The following is a 19,075-nucleotide window of genomic DNA, read 5'->3' as shown; positions in this document are numbered from 1 at the left end:
TAATACTCAGACCATTAAGGAAAGGGTTGTCTGGGGGTACTTTCCTGCAGTTCCAAGTGGTCCTGAACTCTAAAGCAAGCGGCCTGGGAACCAGCATTTGAAGAGAGATGAGCATGCTTTCCAGCAAATACCTGGACTTCAAAAAAAAAAAGCCATTCCTGCACAGGCATACATCCCCTCCAAACACATCCATCCACCCCTCGCAGAGCCATGAGTGCAAAGGTGCACAACTCTAGAGACCACACACATCCACGCTACATGTGTGCGTCTTCCCCAGACACCCAACAAAGAGCCACCACATGGATTGCAAATTGCCACAGAATCACCACCTCTACATACAAGCCTAGGGGCACACGTGCAGACCCCCCACCACTCACTCTGTGCATACACACCCATCACGTGTAGATCCATACGAAATAGACACTATCCTGAATTTATTCGGCCTCTGGGAACTGGTGCAGGACCAAAGGAGCTATGCTCTGCTGATGAAAACATCTCTCCCGCCTCTGCCACTCTGCCCCCCCCAACTTTGCCCCAGGCAGCATGGTGTCCAGTTCCTTTCACAGGGGGAGCTGGAGGACAGTGGAGAGATGGAACGAGGAGAGGCACAGAACCCCCTACCCCAAAAGTCCAGCAAAACGTCTCTTCTGCTTCCCCCACCAGGAGGTGCAAAAGGGCCTCCACCCAGCCCAGCCCCCCACCCCCCACCCCCCACCCCCAATGCTCACTTACTTGCCTAAGATTCCCAAGCCCTGGTCCCCGAGAGCCAAAATGGTAAGGGAGGTGGCCAGATTTAAGGACTCCTCCTAATACTCAGACCACTAAGGAAAGGGCTGTCTGGGGGCACTTTCCTGCAGTTCCAAGGCCTGGGTCCCCCTGGGAAGGTTGCCACAGAAACAGGGGGAAATATCACAGGGAAACACAATACCCGGCAGGGTCACCTGCTGACCAGGCTTCCTGCTGTGTTGCCCACCGCCGCCCCGCCTCCCCATCTCACTGCCCTCTTGGCCTCCTTCTCGGGCCTTACCCGGGGCCTCCTCACTGAAGCTCTCCTTCCTGCCTCCCCTGCCTTATGAAGAAAACCCTGCTCCTTTTGGTTCCAAACAACATCAGGGATGGCCCAGAGCTCAGTTCCCCACTCCTAATCCTACCAGCGCCCCCACCACAGGAAATCAAAGCTTCCTGCCCCAGAGGAAGTGCCCCATCTAGTGAACAAATCCAACACAGAAACGACAGTCTCAGAGCCTTGGGAAGACAGATGCCAGCTCCTATGCCTCACCCCGGCCCTGCTTCCAGCAGTACCCCTCACCCCACCACAGGCTGGTCTCAGGTCTGCCTAAGGACAGGTCAGGCCAAGGCGTGACGTGGGTGTGGGTGGGACCTGAGCCAGGCCGGGGAGGAGAAGGCCAGGAGAATGGGCCCTGGCAGAGTTAGAAGGTCTGGTCCTGGCCCCGCTTGGCCTGCCATTCCCTAGCTGGGTGACCCTGGGCCTTACCTTAGCTTATCTTCTCTCAGACCCCTGACAACTTCAAAATTATCAGCTCTTAAAAAGAAAGGCCAGGAGAAGGAAGGTAAAGAGGTGGAGGAGGTTACGCAGGCTTCTGCCTTGGACAAGGACGCCTGCAGCCCCAGGAGGGTACCCACTCCCCACATCCGTCACACGTGAGATTCTCATTTCCAAGGGCTTTCTATCCAGATTGAGGAGAGGATGGTGGAAAAGAAAGTTTCAACTCTCATTCCCAGAAAAGAATGAAAGCTGGGGTCCACTATTACTGAAGGAAATGGGGGCCATAACAGCTCCCATCCTAGACACCAGTCCATCTCCTATTGTCAGCCTCTCCTCTGTGGTCATTTTATTGATGGGGAAACTGAGCTTCAGTGTCAAAGTGGAGTGACCAGTTTAGATTCTGGGAACAGTCAGTGCAAGACCTGAATGCAACCTTCCCAGCCACAGGATAACAGCTTAAGACTTGGTGGCCAGAGACACCCACCCCTGGGCTCAGGCTAAGGAACACAGAGGCCTCAGGAGAACACTGCCCTGGGGCCATTCTAGGCGTAATACCAAGATGCAGCTCTAAGCCTGGCCTTGGTGGGGTCCAGAAATATCATGGGACTAAAGGCCGAGGAAGAGTCCCAGCGGGTCCCGGACCTCGTTCCAGTTCAGGTTCACTGGGAACAACACAGCGAGACTGCTCGTGCCTTTGTTTCCCCAGAAGTGACTCCACAGAAGAGGAACATTACTTCTTAATTCAGTGGGTAAAGGGAACAGACAGAAGAAAGTAGGGAGGTTGAGATGCTGAGCAATGAGCTCTGCAAGAGGTCTTACAGAGGCTGCAGAAGGAGCTTTCAAGAGGGTTGGTATGAGGAGTGTGTGGCTGCCCAAGCCACTTGGAGGACCTGACCTACGGGGTCCTACAGGGCAGAAATGGGCCACTGTTAAGGGGCAGGGAAACCGAGTCACAGTCTCCTTTCTTTCAACCCAGTGGCTGGGCAGGGGTCTTGAGCAAAGTCCTCATCGACCCAGGTGCATGTCCAGGGAATAGGATGATGAATCCAGATGCTGAGTCCCCAGCAGGGCCACTGAAACTGGCAGGCAGAGCTGGGCCTCAAGCAGATGCTCAATGAGGGTGTGGCGCGGGATGGGCAGCAGCAGGACAAGCAGTGTCCAGATGCAGGGGGAGGCCTCTGGGGCACGCAAGACCACCAGCAGGGACAGGGAATGGCTTGGACTGGGTGGTAGGAGCCCCAGTGGCCGGCCAGGTCAGATCCGAAAGGGTAGCTTGGGCAGCAGGCGAGAAGGAAATGGGGGTGGGGGTGCTGGCTGGCCTGCAAGTCCCAGAGGTCTCTCTCTTAGTTCACAGGCCCAGAATCAGAGCCCAGCCCAGCTGCCGGATTTGCCGCCTACTCTCACTCCCCAGGACCAACAGACCCCAGGTTTGGGGGGCACACATCCTGTCCCCCACCGCTCAGGACACAGCCTGCGGTCCCCATCTTCCCGCGCCCCGCCAGCACCTCCACAGCTCACTTGAGCACAGGTGTCTCTTCACCCAGATGGGTGAGCAAGGACGGGGGCGGGGGAGGGGGGGGGCGTTGCTCAGAGAAACCTCGCTGTCAGAGACCCTCCCTCCCAGGGATCACTTTCCCCAGCGGAGGGGTCGGAGTAAAGTCCAGTCGGGATCCGCGGGCTGGGGGCGCTGATGTTCGTGGCTCAGAGTGTGGCCCCAACTCAACGGGTCCTGCCCTTTGCCCAGCGCTTCCAAACCTTCCGCCCGGGAGCACCGCCCCCTCCCGGGGCCGCGGCGGCCGTCCCTCCCTCCAGGGTCCCCCGGTCAGTCCTCCCCGCGAATGGGGGTGATGGGACGCCGGGCCCGCGCACCGGCGGCCCGGGGCCTCCAACTCCCTCCCTCGGGCCTGTCGCTGCCCCGGGGCGGGCGGATGTAGGCGCCCCGCAGGAGGCCCTTAACCCTCCGGCCCCGGAACCAGCCCGGGCCGGGAGCCTGCCAGAGCCCCGCGGAGCCGGGCGACGCGGGCACGGTCGCGGGGGCGCACGCCGGGCTGGGCCCGCGGGGCCGCCTGGAGCCCCGCGCGGGAGCCGGAGCCCGAGCCCGAGCCCGAGCCCGAGCCCAAGCCCGAGCGGGCGGCGCTGGGTGCCGCGCGCAGGGCGGGGCGGCCGGGCGGGGGGCGGCAGCCCAGTACTCACCAGCGCCGGGGCTGTGCATCCAGGGGCCGGGGCCCTCAGAGCGGGGGGCTCATGGCGGGGCGGGGGGCTGGGGCGCCGGCCTCACATCCCCCCCGGTCGCCGGAGGCTGCGGAGCGACTGTGAGACGGCGAGAGGAAGGGAGGGGGCCGGGAGGGGGAGGGCCCTGGCAGCCCGGCCGGCCGGGTAGGATGACAATGGAAGGAAATGCTTTATCTGAGTCTGAGAGCGGGCCAAGGGGGAGGGGAGGGAGGGGGCAGGCGCTCGCGGCCGGGGGACACACCACCCGGCAGACACGGCGCGGCGCCCGGGCTGGCGGACGGGCGGGCGGACACCCCGCGCGGCCGGATCGCGGGGAGGCAGCGCCGAACCCGGAACGCGGGGGACGCGGCCCCGACCCGCGCGCGGCCGCCGCGCTGCAGCCCAAGTCCCGGCCGCCGCGCGGCGCAGCGACCCGCGCACAATTCCCGGAAACCCAGATACCTGAGCGCACGCACCCTCGCGGGCGGCCGGGGCCGCGAGCACACATCCATGTCGGCCCGGGGCAGAGTCGTCTACACAGACACGCCGCAGAGGGAGGGACCCCGGCGCTCACAGGCACCAGCTCGCACGGCCCACCAGCCAGCAGTTACCCGGGGAGGGGCGGGAGGCCGCGGGACGCGCGTGGAGTCCCCGGTCCCGGCGAGGAATCCCAGACGGACACCCCCGACCCCGCCCCAAGCACAACGTGCCTGAGGAAAGTTCCAGGATCTGATTTGAATCACTGCCCAGCCCTCCCCCTCTGCCATGCCCCCCCCACCCCGTGCCTGCTGAGGGGACTAGAAGGGTCCAGCCTGTTCCTATTAAAAGAAAAAGGGGGGTGGGGTGGTGAGGATTTTGAAAGTTTTCTTTTTTTAAAGAAATTTCTCAAGGGATTTCCTTCCCTCCTCTCCTCTTCCTCTCTTCCTCCCATTCCTCTCCCCCCACCACCCTCCCCCCCCACTTTCCCCCTCCCGGTCCCTATGAGTCAAACTTCAGCAATGTGCCCAGTGTCTCCCAGTGCATTACAGCGGATCATAGAAATGTTCCAGTCTGTGAGTCGGAATGTAGCCGCCTCCAGCCCTCCCTCAGCTAATAAACTCAGCTCTGGGCTGGCTTTGCACAGCAGCCCTCCCTGCCCAGGCTCCCTGTTAGCAAGACCAGAAGGTCAGGGTCAGGGGTCAGGGGTTGAGGACCTCCCCATTGTGCTTCCCGGCCTGGTCTGTCAGCCCTGTGCCTCTGGCAATCTGCTGGGTCAGAGACACAGCGGCTCCTGCGAAGTGGAGAAGTCTACAGGAAACGCTGGTCTCTCCCTGATGGTGGGGGGCTCACCCCTGGCAGGCAGAGGGCAGCTTCCCTCCATCCTGGGAAGCCTGGAGTCCCACGATGCTACAGCAAAAGAAGAAATTGAGGCTGAGCCAGAGACGTGTTGGATTAAAAACAGGAGTCCCAGGGGCCCAGGAGAGCTTGGCCATGCTGAGGTCCAACATCTGACCATGGCCTCCCTGTTCCTGCAGACCTGGCTCCAGTCTCCCCACCTGTTGCCCCTGCTTCCTACCTCAGGCCGTTTTGTGGTCCCAGCGCTCCCAAAGCAGGCAGATCTCACCCCTCTGCACTTGTTCACTTATCCTCACAGACCCCTTTCCCAGCATGAAGGCCTCCTACAACATGGCACCACACATCTCTCTCTCTTCCCGCCCCTTCCGCGGTTCTGCTCAGGGCCTGGAGATACTTAGTCCTCAGTACTTAGATGCTAGTACTAAGTACTTAGATGTTATTTTGCTGTTATTACTATTATTAATATTATTTCAGCCAAACCGGGCTACTGGCTGTCCCCCTCATGTCCTCATGCTCTCCCATTCCCCTACTTTGGTTCATGCCCCCTCCCTCCAAAAACAAATGTCCTACCTCCCCACTCTCTCCTGTTAAAATCTGTCTAATCCTCAAGGTCTATCCCACCTTCTCCAGGAGCCTTTCCCTGATTCCCATAGCCAGAGGGATTCTTTCTTCTCCTTGAAGGACTCCGCTCTTGTCAGTCTTCCTCTGTACTTTGACCTTCACCCACTTGCATCCTTGTCTCAGCTCTCTCCTCCTTCGCAAGAATGTTCCAGAGTGGACGTCCCCTGAGCCCATCTACTGCCTTAGTCAGGGGTACATTCCTTGTAGTGTCTTGCTGAGTGCCTTGCACAGGATTCAGGCTCCCTCTGGGTCATTTTTGGAATTGGAACAGATTCATGGACTTCAAGGACCATCCCCCAGCTGAACAACTTCAGTATATCTTTTCTCTCAGGACTCCCCACACTCTTAAAGACACATGTTCTTCCACCTCAGGTGTGTTTTTCCCAGCCCTTGCTTCCAAACCAAATCCCTCTCTGTGCCCATGGCCTCCATACCCACAGCCTCCAGAAAAATTGCTTGGTTGTTTCAGATGCTCAGCCTCTCCCCTGCTGTCTGTCTCCTTTAGCCTCACAATGCTCCCTCCTGACACCCCCCCAGCACTCCTGTAGTTATTTCTGGACTGAAATCAGGCCCTTGTTTGCTCATTTCTACCATGTGCATCATTCATGTATTTGTTTATGAGTTTTCTTTTTCTTTTTAACCTAACCACTGAGTTCTAAGAGATTTGAGCACAAAGGTTATCTCCTTTCAACCTCTGCCTGTCCCCTCGGTACTCCGCACATGGCTTTCTACACACACCAGAATTCCCTGCCTGAAGTCAAGGCAGAGAGAAAGACAGCAGTGGAGTCCTACATCCAGAAGCCGGACTGTGCCGCTCCTTCTCTTGCCCCTTTACTTACCACCACCCCACCCGCATCTCATGGCCCAATCTTAAGCCAGTTTCTACACTTGATCTTAGCCAAAAGGCCAAGAAGTGATTAAGCCAGTTTCGAAGTCACACCTCCCTTAATGGGATGTGTTAAGGAGTCTCCAGAAAAGAGACCCAAGGCAGAAAAGTTCAGGCTACCTTTTTCTCTTCTACCCTCGTTACCATGTGGAGAGGTTTGTTTTGTTTTGTTTTTGCACAGACCGCTCAATTAAGCACCCTGTAGAAGAAATGAGTCTCATAGAACCTGCCTTGCCTCCCTGGTATCTTCCTTGAGGCTCTGGCCATACAAAGCCTGAGGGCACTGCCTTCTGCTTTCTTTGGGGCTCTGGGGCTACCTGACATTCTTTCCTTTCTTCTTTCCTTCCCTCGCTTAGCTACCTTTTACTGTTTACCGTGCAGCAGCCCTATGCCATCCCCCCGGCAAATATTAGATCATTTATTCATAACAGTAATCCTTGTTATGCTTGTGATTAACATACGGATGACGGCTCATAAAGGCTGAGAAACCTGACCAAAGTTACACAACTGGAAATTGAGGAGGGCATTCATCTATTCAACAAATGTTGTTGGGTGCCCATCTTGTGCCAGGGTTTAAAGCCCCATCCAGAGTCATCTGGTCTAAACCTCTGGCCTCTGAGACCACTCCTGACCCAGCTTTCTAGATGTGGTAGCTGAAGCCACAATCCCTCCTGTAACCCGCACTTCCCCCACACTCTCCACAAGGCCAATCAGAAAGTGTTCATCCCTGGCCTGGGGAGATCTCAGAGGGACAGCCACTTCCTTGGGTGGGTTGGGCCTTGGATTCCAGTTTCTGAACCTGGAATCAGATGCCAATGCATAGGGTTTGGACTAGAAATATAAATAGGGGAGATAGATCCCCAGCTCCAAATAAAGTGTTTCATGGAGCCAGATATAACAAGTGGAAGGAAGGAGGAGAGGGAGGGTAATTAGGATTTATCCAGCGGCTCCTTTGTATTACATGCTCTTCAAGGCCCTTTCACTTATACCTCATTATTATCCCCATTGTTTTAGTTAAAGAACTAAAGCTCAGTAAGACAGAGTTTCGCCCAAGGCCAGAGTTTCCCACGTGGCTCAGTGGTAAAGAATCTGCCTACAGTGCAGGAGACCCAGGTTCGATCCCAGGGTTGGGAAGATCCCCTGGAGAAAGGAAAGGCTACCCACTCCAGTATTCTGACCTAGAGAATTCCATGGACTGAATAGGCCATGGGGTCTCAAAGAGTCAGACACAACTTAGCGACTGAGCATGCATGCACGCATAGAGCCAGTAAGTGATTCAATCGCAAATGTGCCTGATTCAGAGCCTGTGCAGTTTCTTCTAACAGATCAAAATAATGCAGAAGTTGTGGCCAGGTCTCCTTCTCCAGTGCAGCCTGGTTACTAGAGGTCCCCGCTGATCAAGGAATGACACTCTAGATGCCAAGTTTCCTTCCTCACCGACCCCAGTCATGTCCTCTCATCCCCGGCCCCCACCTTTGTCTGTTGCATTGCTCTGGAGGGATCAGAGGTGCTATGTAAGTATTCTGGCTAGGATGGAGGGGTGCGACTTCGGGGTGCGGCTAGGCAGACTTCCGCTCAGGATTTTAGGATCTGAGAGAAGAAGCCATACATCCTCCTGGGTCAGAGTTAAATTAAGAAGAGGCTGGGTCATGGCCACCAGTTCAGATAGCCCGAGCTGGGAGGCGAGATGACTGTGGGGACAGAGGCTGGTGGAGAAAACTAAGCAAGTTCCTTCCTCATCCTCCTACCTCCCTCATCCCCCTACCTCCCTCCATTGTCAACAAAGGTGATGTGGTTTCCCCTGTGGTCTGTTGCCCTAGACACCTGCAGTTCTGGGTACATATGTGTATGTGTGTATGTGCCAGCCATAACCTAGGGGGACACAGGGAGAAAGCAGTGGGACAGGATGGGGAGGGGCAGGAAGCCAGAGACAAGCTCCTCAACCCCAGGTGAAGAAAGCACAGTGATCGCGGAGGATGGCAGAGGCCACCCCCTTGGCTACTCCAGACCCCAGCCAGGAACCTCAGGAGAGCATCGTGGGTGCAGGGCCCTGGGCTACACTGGGAGCCACGGAACTTGAGTTCTAGGCCCAGTTCTGCCATTAACTTCCTGGGTCACACCTTGCTAAGTCTCAGTTTCCTGCTTTGTAAAATAGCAAGGCCTTGGTTTTCTACCCCACAAGCCTGGTCTGAGATTATACAAATAATATATGCAGAAGGCTGTACCACTGTGAGATTTAGAAATATTACAGTTGCCCCCTCCACACACACACACACACACACACACACACACACCATAGTGCAGATAAAGAACAAAAATAAAAGCAAAAGCACAGTTTCTGCCCTCATTTTGCTCACACTGTGTTGAGGAAATAAAATAAACACATAAAATACTTGAAAGCCTCTTGTGCAGCCAACTATTTAAAAAATCTCACCACTGTGTGATCTCGGCCAAATCAAGACCTCTCTGGGCCTCAGGCTGGTTTCTCATCTATTAAATGAGAGAGCTGGTCTAAGTCATCTCTACTTACTTTTCTGAGTCTGAGGCAGTTTTCTGATTCTGTTATTTAGAATGTACATGGCAAAGAGAAAAGACCTGAGCAGATCACAGCCTAAATGAAGTCAGTGAGCTTTAAGCTGGGTTTTGAAGGAGCCCAGAAATGCGAATCGGTGTGGGGGAAGGGGGCGACATTCCAGGTAGAGAGAATGGCATGTGCAAGGGCGAGGCAAGGAAGCAGAGGGTGGCCAACAGATTAGTGAGGCTCAGGAATGAGGTTGGTGAGGACTGAGGGAGCCTGGGGAGGAAGTGGGGACCAGAGGAGGAGGAGAAGGGTCAGTCCCCAGGGGTGAGGCTGCTGAGACTGAAAGTGGGCAGGAATATGGATGGGAAGATACTCTCCCAGCTCCTGAGGCTGGTGCCAAAGCCCATCCAGCCAAACTCCACCCAGGAGGGAGAGAAAGAAAGGTCCCCTGGCCAAAAGGCCCCACCTACCAGGATGGCCCATTCCTCCCTTCCTTTCTCTCCCAATTCTGCTCCAGCTGGGAGGTAAGAGAGCCCCCCCACTCCCCCAAGCCAGAGCCCTGTTAGTGACACAAACAGACAGATGAGGACACTGCCACATCCCTCCCCAACAATAATGCCAGCCGTGAAATAGTAATAGAAAGTATAATGACGATGATCAAAATACTGAAATATCAGTCACCATGTTTTGTAACAGAAACTAACAGAATGTTGGAAGTCAATTATGCTTCAAAAACAAACACACAAACAAGTTCCTCAAGAAAGAGATGAGATTTGTGGTCACCAGAGGCTTAGAGGCAGGGGGAATTGGAGAAAGGTAGTCAAACAGCAACCCACTCCAGTATTCTTGCTGGAGAAATCCCATGGACAGAGGAGACTGGAGGGTTACAGTCCTAGGGAGTCACAAAGAGTCGGGCACGGCTGAGCAACTGAGCACACGCCTAGTCAAAAAGCACAAACTTCCAGGAGTAAGATAAATAAGTATGAGGGGTATAATGATCATGCACAACATGATAAATATAATTAGTACTGCTTTATATCCAGGAAATTGTTAAGAGAGTAAATCCTGAGTTCTCATCACAGGAAAAAAATCTTTTTTTCTGTCTTTGGTTTTGTATCTATATGAGTGTTCACTAAGCTTATTGTAATACACATTTCATGATGTATACGAATCGAATCATTATGCAGTATGCCTTATACAGTGCTATATGTCAATTATATCTCAACGAGACTGAAAAAAAATAGTAATTGATGATGATGATGATGATGAAATAAACTACCCATCCCTTGCCCTCTGATAAAACCCCACAGCACCAAAACCTCTTGTTATGGCTGTTCCATTTACTAGAATCTTTGCTCCAAAGAGCTGCAAGCAGTGTGTAAAACTATCCAATCTGTAGGATCTCCCAAACCTGACACTATATCAAAATCATGCAAGAGAACCTGTGAGTAGCAAATTCCTGGGCCCTCTCACAGTCTCTATCTTTTAGGGTGCTGCGGGTGGGGGATACCTAGTAATCTGCCATTCCCCAGGTAATTCTAAGGTCTGGTTAGGTTCGGGATGCTCTGATCTAATCAAACCACTCCTTTCTAGTTGAGGAAACCGAGGACCCAGTCTCCTTGCTGGTGGTGTCATGGTTAATCCGTGGTAGGGAGCAGGCAGAGAAGTCAGGCGTCCCAGCTTCTAGGTCAGCGCTCCTTCCCCAGCCTGCACCACCCAGCCCCGGAGATGCCTGTGCCAGCAGAGATTATGGTCAGGGAGGCAGCCACTGGGCCATACCCTAATCATGAGCGAGAAGAAATTCGTCTGAGTTGCAAAATGCCTCTCTGCAGCCAGCTCACAATTACTCGCTCCAGTGGCCCCTGCAGGGATGCTGCAGTCCACCCACTGGTAGGCTTGGGAGTTCAGCCTTGGTACATGGCCCAGTAGGGCCCTGTCTAGCCCCAGTGACTCTATCGACTGGAGGGCAGGGTTCCACCCTGTTACCTATCTTAATGGTTCCTCTTGAGAGGCACTTACCTCTGACCCTGGAATCTCCAGGAAAGACCTTGAGGAGGTCCTGGCCTAAGAACACTCACCTCTGTTCCCCAGGAGTGTCTTTAGGGTGTCCTGTGTGCAGTAGAAGAGCTTCAACATGAGGTGAGGGTGGAAGGGGGTGAGGGTAACTACATAGCAGGGTGAGTGGGAGTGTCCTTGCTACGACCTTGAAGTATCCACCCCCCTGTGGCCAACACTGCTACCCTTTTTCAATGAGTATACTTCCTTAGTTTTTGAGCATCTCCTCTGGCCCAGGTTCTTGGGCACAGAGGCAAAGGGAGCCACAGTCCTTACCCTTGGTGAATTCATCTCCTGGAGAGCAGGAGCAGGATACAGCCAAAGAAAAGAACCTGGAATGGAGAAAACTGTCAGATGAGGGACTACAACACCAGTGCTGCAAAGGATGCTGGGTTCATGAGTCGTGGGAGCGCCACCTTGGAAGGGCACTGATGGACCGTCAGGTCCTTGTGGGTGAGGGCAGTGGCTCTGCTCTGTCCTGCCCGCTCTGTGCCTGGAATGTTGATTCTAGAAGTCCCCATCCTGCTCTCACCTCCCTCATACTAGCTTGGCCTGAGTGGCAGGGGCAGGAGGGCACAGGAGGCATCGAGACAGCCGCTCTCCCCCTGGGCAGACCCTGAGGCTGGGCCCCAGGCTTCTCTGAGTGCAGCTTTCAATGAACCATTTAACTAAAACCCATAGAGGACCGGCTGAGGGAGACTGTGTAGTCCTGTTGTTAAAACTGAGACTCTGGAGTCAGGCTGCTTGGGTGGAATTTCTTGGTTTTCTCTTCTGCAAACTGGGGCATGAAGGGCCTGCCGTATTCGGGTTGTTGCGAGAACTGACAGGACCAGAACGTGAAGTGCTCCGTGTGGAACCTGCCGTCTACTGGCTGTTAGGGATGAAGCCCGAGCTGACGTTAGTAATAGGAGACAGCGCTGTCCCTTCTGTCCCTCTCAGTTGAACTTTTCCCCTACAGAGGCAGTCTCAAAATGAGCACTGACCTAATTTATGCAAAGACATCCAAATGGGTCTTTCCTTAGCTGTCCATTCTGGGATCCGGAATGTGGAAGAGGAGAACATTTGGGGGACCTTCCCCCCTACACCCCCCACCCCTACTCAGGTGTTGTTGACTCAGAGCTGAGGAGGGGCCGGACCCTGAACCAGGCGGCAGGGAATGCCCGCACCACCTGAAGAGAGGCCCTCGCCTGCCCTTCCCCTTGTCCTGGCACTGCACATCTGGAGTGGGCTGAGCATCTGGCTGCATCCCTGGGGCAATGGCCACAGCTGCTGACATTTGAGGGAGGCGAGATCCAGCTCCTCATTCGGGGCCTGGGGGCTATAAATAACCAGCTGAGAGGGCCAGGGGGACAAGGTTGACCTTTGTGGGGGGGCGGGAGCGGCTGGCGACTGACTTCCCCCACCTCCTTGGGTCCAGAGCCAGGGTTTTAGCAAAACAGGAAGAGGCAGCAGCAGCTGCTGGGAAAGTAGGAGTGGCTCCCCTCCTCCCCCCACTTGCCTGGGGCCTGTGGATCCCAGCCAGGACCTGGGAGAGGTGGAGTCCTCCCGGCTGGGGGGCGGGAGCTGCTGGTGCCCTCCTATGGCAAGACTGGGTCCCGGGCAATGGGAGGATGAGCCAGAGCAGGGCAGCCCAGTGAGTTGTGCCTGCCCCCACCCCACCCCCCACTCCCCCCAGCCACCTCCTGTTCCCTTTCTGTTCTTCTGTCACTGGGACAAGAGGAAGGATAGGCATTAGAAATGGAACATAAACCATGTCTGCAGCCCAGCTGGTGTATCTAGAGGCCCACCTTCCTCTCTCATCCCCTCCCAGCCCACACGTGGGCTGAGCCAAAGCCCGAGTGGGTGGGTGGGAGGATGCTTCTGGCTCTTGGAGAAGGGTCTGGCCCCAGTGGAATGATGGAGAACTTCCTCAAGAACTCTTGAGGTGGGGAGAGATCCAAAACTCTGGGGGACTATTCTCTTAGAGTAACTTGTCCACAGGAACAAGCTCTGTAGAATTGCGCGCCAGCTCAGAAGCTTCGTGAAGTCCAGGAGAAATGTTGTTGCCCAGGAAATGTTGCTTTGCTCTGCCTTGCCTGGGGGAGACTCACCACTGCCTGGTTGGTGACATCTGGTTGGACTTCAGCTGGCCTGCATCTCCAGTGGGTCTCTATCTGCATCTGTCATGACCCCTCAATGGAGCCACTCAGCCTAGAGCCTGTAGTTTTGCCTGCTGGGAGGGACTAGACCAGCACTGCCCCATAGAAATAGAATGGGAACCATATTTGTAACTTTGTCTTAAAAAAAATAGTAAAAATACATTGGTGAAGTTCATTTTAATAGTATATTTATTTAACCTAATATATGTAAAAACATCATTCCAGCATGCAAAGCACAAAATTGTTAAAGAGACCATTTTACATGCTTTTTTCATACTAAATCCTTGAAATCCAGTGTGTATTTTACTTGCAGTATATTGTAGCCATGTTTTAGGTGCTCAGTAGCACTGTATCAAACTGCACAGGTTTAGAGGAGATGGTAGCTTAACCTCTTCTTCAGCCCTTCTAGTCCCTTGCTGGGGAAGAGACTCAGGAAGTGAAAGGGAAGGCCAGTGAGGTCAATGTCCAGGGTTCATTTACTGTCGAAGGACGGCATCCCACCTTGGTTTTCAAGCACCCATCTCTAGACCTAGGTCCAGCCCTAGTGTACAGGGAAGCGGGGAGACTGAGCCACAGTGGGCCACCTTCCTAGACAGAAGTCTGCCTCCTCCTCCTCCCAGTCCTGGTCCTCTAAGCTGAAGACAGAATCTCATTGGTAGAATCTCATTTCCTCTTCAGGTGTGTTAGCCTCTGTGCTCTTCTTTCTCCTTCCAAACATCACCCAAAGGTCTTCAGGAAGCCGAGTTAGGGGATATGGAGTGAGAAGCAAATCTGGAGTGAAAAGCAGAGTCAAGCTGTGGACATGTGGACTGAGGTGCTGGTGGGGCAGTCCAGGGGAAGTTAAGTGAACAGTTGGCCTCCAGAACTCAGAAGAGAAGGGAAGTACGAATAAAGACCTGGGATCACTGGTGAGAGTGGAGAGGGAACAGTCAGAGACTTAAAAGAACAAGAGGAAGTGCCATGTCAGAGTCCAAAATGGGGAGAAGGTCACAAATGAGAGGTGTTCACTCTCATTTGCCACGGACGATGCTTTAAAATCCTTATAGAGAGAGCTCACACAAGTTGGTATTAAACACTGAAACAGGGGTGGACTAAAACTCAATGCACAGAAAAGATTTTTCAAGGAAAGGTGAAACATTGCCAGTAAGCAAATACGGGGGAACATTCAACCTGCCTGTTGTCTAAGTGATGCCAATTGAAACAAGTTGAAGGCAGGCACCATTTTCAAGCATTAGTGAGAAGGTGGTGAAATGTACATGTTGTTCTTGGTGGTGTAACTGCTTTTTGAAATCAATTTGGCAATATATAGTAAGAGTTAGAAGATGTTTTTACCGTTTGGCTCAGTAACCCCACCCAAAATACCCTAAAACCAAAATTCAAGGTGGGGCGAGTGGAATATGTGCATAGTAATGCTCATCACCACATTCTTTACCATATGGAAAATGAGAAACAATCTGAACACCTACAGTTGGAAAATTGCGAAGCAAATTATATTTCCACTTAATAGAAAATTATAAAGCTGCTAAAAAGATGTTTTGAATGTGATATAGCATGGCAACAGAATACAGATTTCCCCACGCCCGGTGGTGGTGACTGTGTTTAAAGAAACCCAATGTAAGCACAGAGGAAAAGATTGAGAGGAGATATGAGTGACAGGTAATGATTGTGTCGTGTGGTATAAAGGCACACAATTTTCTAGTCTTTTTTTTTTTTTTTTGGTTGTGCCACACGGTATGTGGGATCTTAGTTCCCCAACCAGGCTCAAACTTGCATCCCCTGCATTAAGAGCAAGAAATCTTAACCACTGGACCTCCAAGGAAGTCCCTCTAGTTGTTTAAGGACTGTCAATGTTGTGAAACGCTGTGGAGATTGGGGTTGAGGGTTGACCACCAGCTTCCACTGGGCTACAGGGATGGCCCTGATGACCGGAGGGAGGTGCTCAATTCATTCCTCCAGTGCGTATACTAACTGGACCGTCCATCTGCCAGACCATCCCTGAGGGCTCTGTGCACTGAAGTTTCCCGGAGCTCGGCTGGCTCTCAAGTCCATGCTGGGGGCAAGACTTTGTGCTGGGGCTGGAAAAGTGTTAGTTGCTTAGTCGTGTCTGACTCTTTGTGACCCCATGGACTCCAGGCTTTCCAGGTGCCTCTGTCCATGGGATTTTCCAGGCAAGAATACTGGAGTGGGTTGCCATTCTTTTTGTCAGGCGATCTTCCTGACCCAGGGATCGAACCTGGGTCTCCCACATTGTAGGCAGATTCTTTACTGTCTGAGCCTCTGCAAGTGCTAGTTGTTCAGTCGTGTCCAGCTCTTTGCAATTCCCTGGACTGTAGCCCGCCAGACTCTTCTGTCCATGGGATTCTCCAGGCAAGAATACTAGGGTGGGTTGCCATTTCCTTCTCCGGGGGGATCTTCCTGACCCAGGGATCAAACCGGAGTCTCCTGCATGGCAAGCAGATTTTTTACCGTCTGAGCCACCAGCGAAGCCCCTGAGGCCCTGGAGGGACTGCCCAAAGAGGATAGACACAGGGGAAGGGAACAGTGTGTGGGGGTAGCAGAGGCCCCAGGGAGGTTAGGGGAGGGTTGGGGGATCACCAAGGAGCTTAGGGTGTGTGAGGGCTGCTCTGCCCTGGGGGAGGGGTTGGCAGGCTGTGGTCGGCCACCTGCTGTTTCATATCATCCTGAAGGTGACAAGAGACGTGAGTGGGCCATCACCTCCACCCCCCCCCCCCCCCCCCCGCACAGGAACTCTACCTGGGCCCCCACCTACAAGCACCATCCGGCCTGGGCAGCCTCCTGCTCCTCCCCCCTCAGCTCTCTTCCGACAATGCACACTGAGGCCTTGAAATAACATATCTTTATTTATGCCATCATTTCCACATAATTTGCCTATGATTCATCTGTTGTCAAGAGGCATTAAAACCTCCAGCCTCAGCTCCCAGGCACCCACCAGTCCCCATCCCACTCTCTTATGGGACTCACCCTGCCCCTTCCCACAATTTCTTGTCCAGCTCTCATCCAACCCCAGCAGCCCCCATTCACAGCACCTCTTCCTCCACAAGCGCCCCCACCCCAAGCTCCTCCCCACTGGGCTTTTTTTGTGGAGTGGGAGGCAGGGGCTGGTACTCTCCATCCTCTCCCCCAGCCCAGACTCTGGCCTGAGGCAGGCCCTGCGGAGACTCCAGATGAACTAACGTGAGCAGGAAAAGGGAAGAAGCTTCTCCTGGCCCAGAAGCAGGGAGCTACAGAACCCCTCTGCCACCCCCACCCTCTACTTCCTCAGGCTGGACTTTCCTGGTACCTCAAGGCTGGTCCCTGAGTCCCTCCTTCCCCTTTATTCTGCTCTGACAGGGCACAGGGGTGTAGAGTTTCCACAGAGTATGTGTGTGTGTGTGTGTGTGTGTGTGTGTGTGTGCATGTGTGTTGGGGGGGTAGGAATAGGAAGGGTAGTCTCACACCTTCATTAATTACCTAGTAAGGCTTTAAGGCTTTGGGGACCCCTCCCCAGCCCTCCCCGGGGAAATGTAAGTGAGTCAGGGAGCCGCAAAGTGGGGGAGGCAGGGGAGGAAGAGGATGGGGGCGAGGAGGGGGCTCTAGAAGGCAGGCGGGGGCGAGGGGAGCTGTGGTTGTGTTATCTGATGTGAGGAGCCAGGTGTGCTCTGGGGGTGGGGGGAAGAGCAGCCCGAGAGAGAGAGGCAGAAACTGCAGACTCGAGGCCGAAACAGGAGACAGAGCAAGCCTGGGAGGCCCGTCGAGGTCTCTCCTGCCAGAGACCAGCTTCCCTCTCGAGCTCCGGAGGCGCCCGCGGTGGGGGCAGTGTCCCCCTGGAGGCCCCCGGCCTGGCTCCCCCAGCTCCTAGAGAAGCAGGCAGCCTCTCTCCACTGCAGGACATGGCTGGGGTGGCCAGGGCTGTGTGGTGTGCGCGAGGGTCCAGCCTCGTCCCGAATCAGGGCAGTTGGAGACAGTTGAGGGTCTGTAATCTCGGTTGGGGGTTGGCGGGTGGAGGAGGCTTTGCAGGAGGAGATAATGGGGAGGAGCTGGGCCCTGGCCTGGAACAGGGTTCCAGGGGGGCCAGCCTTCCCCCTCCTCGGGTGAACTGTGCAGACCTGTGAGCACCGCTGGGGCACCGGCGGGGTCCTTCACAAGTGGACCCACCAGGCGTGAGTCCCACCTGCTCCAGTCCCAACTTAGGTGTATGTACGATGTGGGGAGGATGACTGGAGAGGAGAGCAGCCCCCAGGAGGTGATGAAAACTCTGAGAACGAAGTCTAATAGTCACCAGGCACTTGCTGCGTGTGCACCAGGCACAAGTCTCAGGCTGTGTGTTCACTTGTCTACGTTTCACAACATCTCCCAAGTGAGGCTCACTAGTGTCCTCGCTCTGTGGGAGAGAGACAGACCCGGTCCACCTACAGTGGCTCCTTCAGGCCGGCTGCTCCGCTAGAGGAGGCCCTGCAGGAGCGGCAAGCTCCCTCCTCTCAGCTTCACAAAGACCCTGCGTTGCCCTTCATGCAAGGCCCCCAGAGGTCCAGTCACTGCCCCCAGGTCACACCGCTGGTGAGAGGTGGTAACAGGATTCAGGACCACCTGCTATCTAGTCCCCCTCTCCTTCACCACCGTGGCTGCTTTCCTCAAGGCCGGGAGTGGTGTGGGGTGGAGGGGCAGGGGACCCCCTTGTGTCCCTCTGACTCTGCAGCCACAGCCCAGCCCCTGCTGGCCTGCAGTGGGGACAGCCGTGGGGAGCACCCAAGAGAACCAACACCCAACTGAACCGTCCACTGCCAAGGCCACTGACATCCTGCCCACCGCCAGGACTCCCTCTGCCCCCCGCCCATCCACTCCTCCACCACCTCAAGGCCTTCCTGTGAAGACGGCAGAAGGCAGGAGCCCCTTGGGGTGGGGTCCCTATCAGAGAGGAAGTGAAGCTGGCTTCTTTCCCATCCCCTTTATCACTTCTCCCCATCCCTACTTTATCACCCAGGGCTGTTCCACTATCCCCACCCCGACCCTGTTGCTCCCCTGGCGCTCCAGGGTGGGAGAGGGGAAGAAATTTAAATCAGTGGAACTGGGGGTAGGGCTGGAGGGAAACAGAAGGGACAGCGGGAAGGGGTTTCCCTGGCTCTCTGAACCCAGTTGCTCATTGGTCCTCCACGCTTGGCTGGGCTGGCATTGGTTGCGGAGCCTTTTCTGGTGGGCTGCTTGCTCGACCTGGCCCTCCTGGGAGGCAAATTGAGAAACAGGAGCCAGGGACAGATGCAGTTGGGGGCCCCTGCTCTCCCCTCACCTTGTCCTTGCCCCATGCTGGCTGCCACAGATGATCACAGAATTTGTCATGAGATGGGATTGGGTCTGGGTGGCACGGACCCTTCCAAGTGCCCTGTAGGATTCTGACTGCAACTGAAGAGGACTGTGAGGCCCCACGGAGCTAAATAAGGGCTGCCAGGCTGTGCTGCATGTGGCTTCTCCATTTTTCACCACGGCATCTCACGGTGGGTGCCTCAGGAGAGTTCTGCCCGCTGCCCACTGTCTTCCCCTCTCAGTAACCAGGATCTAAGAGACTACGCTTTTCTTCCCCCAATCTAGCTCAGACAGTATTTGCAGAACAATCCAGCTTGGAATCTGATACTTGATCAACCCCTTCCTGCACCCTCTGTATCAGATATCCTTGGATTCCCCAAGCCTTGGCTCAGATCTGGTCTAATTCTGTAAGAATCTGTTCAGACTTGGGGTGAGATGGTTGGGTCCTGGAGAGGAAGGGGCTATAGAAGCATTGCCAAGTTCCCCAAATTCTTGTGGATGAC

At 54.8% G+C, this 19,075-nt stretch overlaps 1 protein-coding gene across 3 annotated transcripts in view; it reads right to left on the bottom strand.

The window, feature by feature from the left end:
* The window catches only part of HDAC7 (histone deacetylase 7), a 36,487-nt gene extending 32,098 nt beyond the window's left edge, over positions 1 to 4,389 (bottom strand). The window contains exon 1 of one of the 3 annotated variants that reach the window (XM_061129226.1): positions 4,181 to 4,389. In XM_061129226.1, coding sequence (XP_060985209.1) covers positions 4,181 to 4,226 — 46 coding nt within the window. In that variant the 5' untranslated portion in view covers positions 4,227 to 4,389. Of the gene's footprint in view, positions 1 to 3,700; positions 3,819 to 4,180 lie in introns of those variants that run through there. The other 2 variants (XM_061129229.1, XM_061129228.1) reach the window with 2 other exon arrangements.
* Between the last annotated feature and the right edge of the window lie 14,686 nt (positions 4,390 to 19,075).

Source organism: Dama dama, chromosome 3, assembly GCF_033118175.1.
Source record: "Dama dama isolate Ldn47 chromosome 3, ASM3311817v1, whole genome shotgun sequence".
Taxonomy (NCBI): domain Eukaryota; kingdom Metazoa; phylum Chordata; class Mammalia; order Artiodactyla; family Cervidae; genus Dama; species Dama dama.
This window is presented reverse-complemented; position numbering and strand designations above follow the sequence as displayed.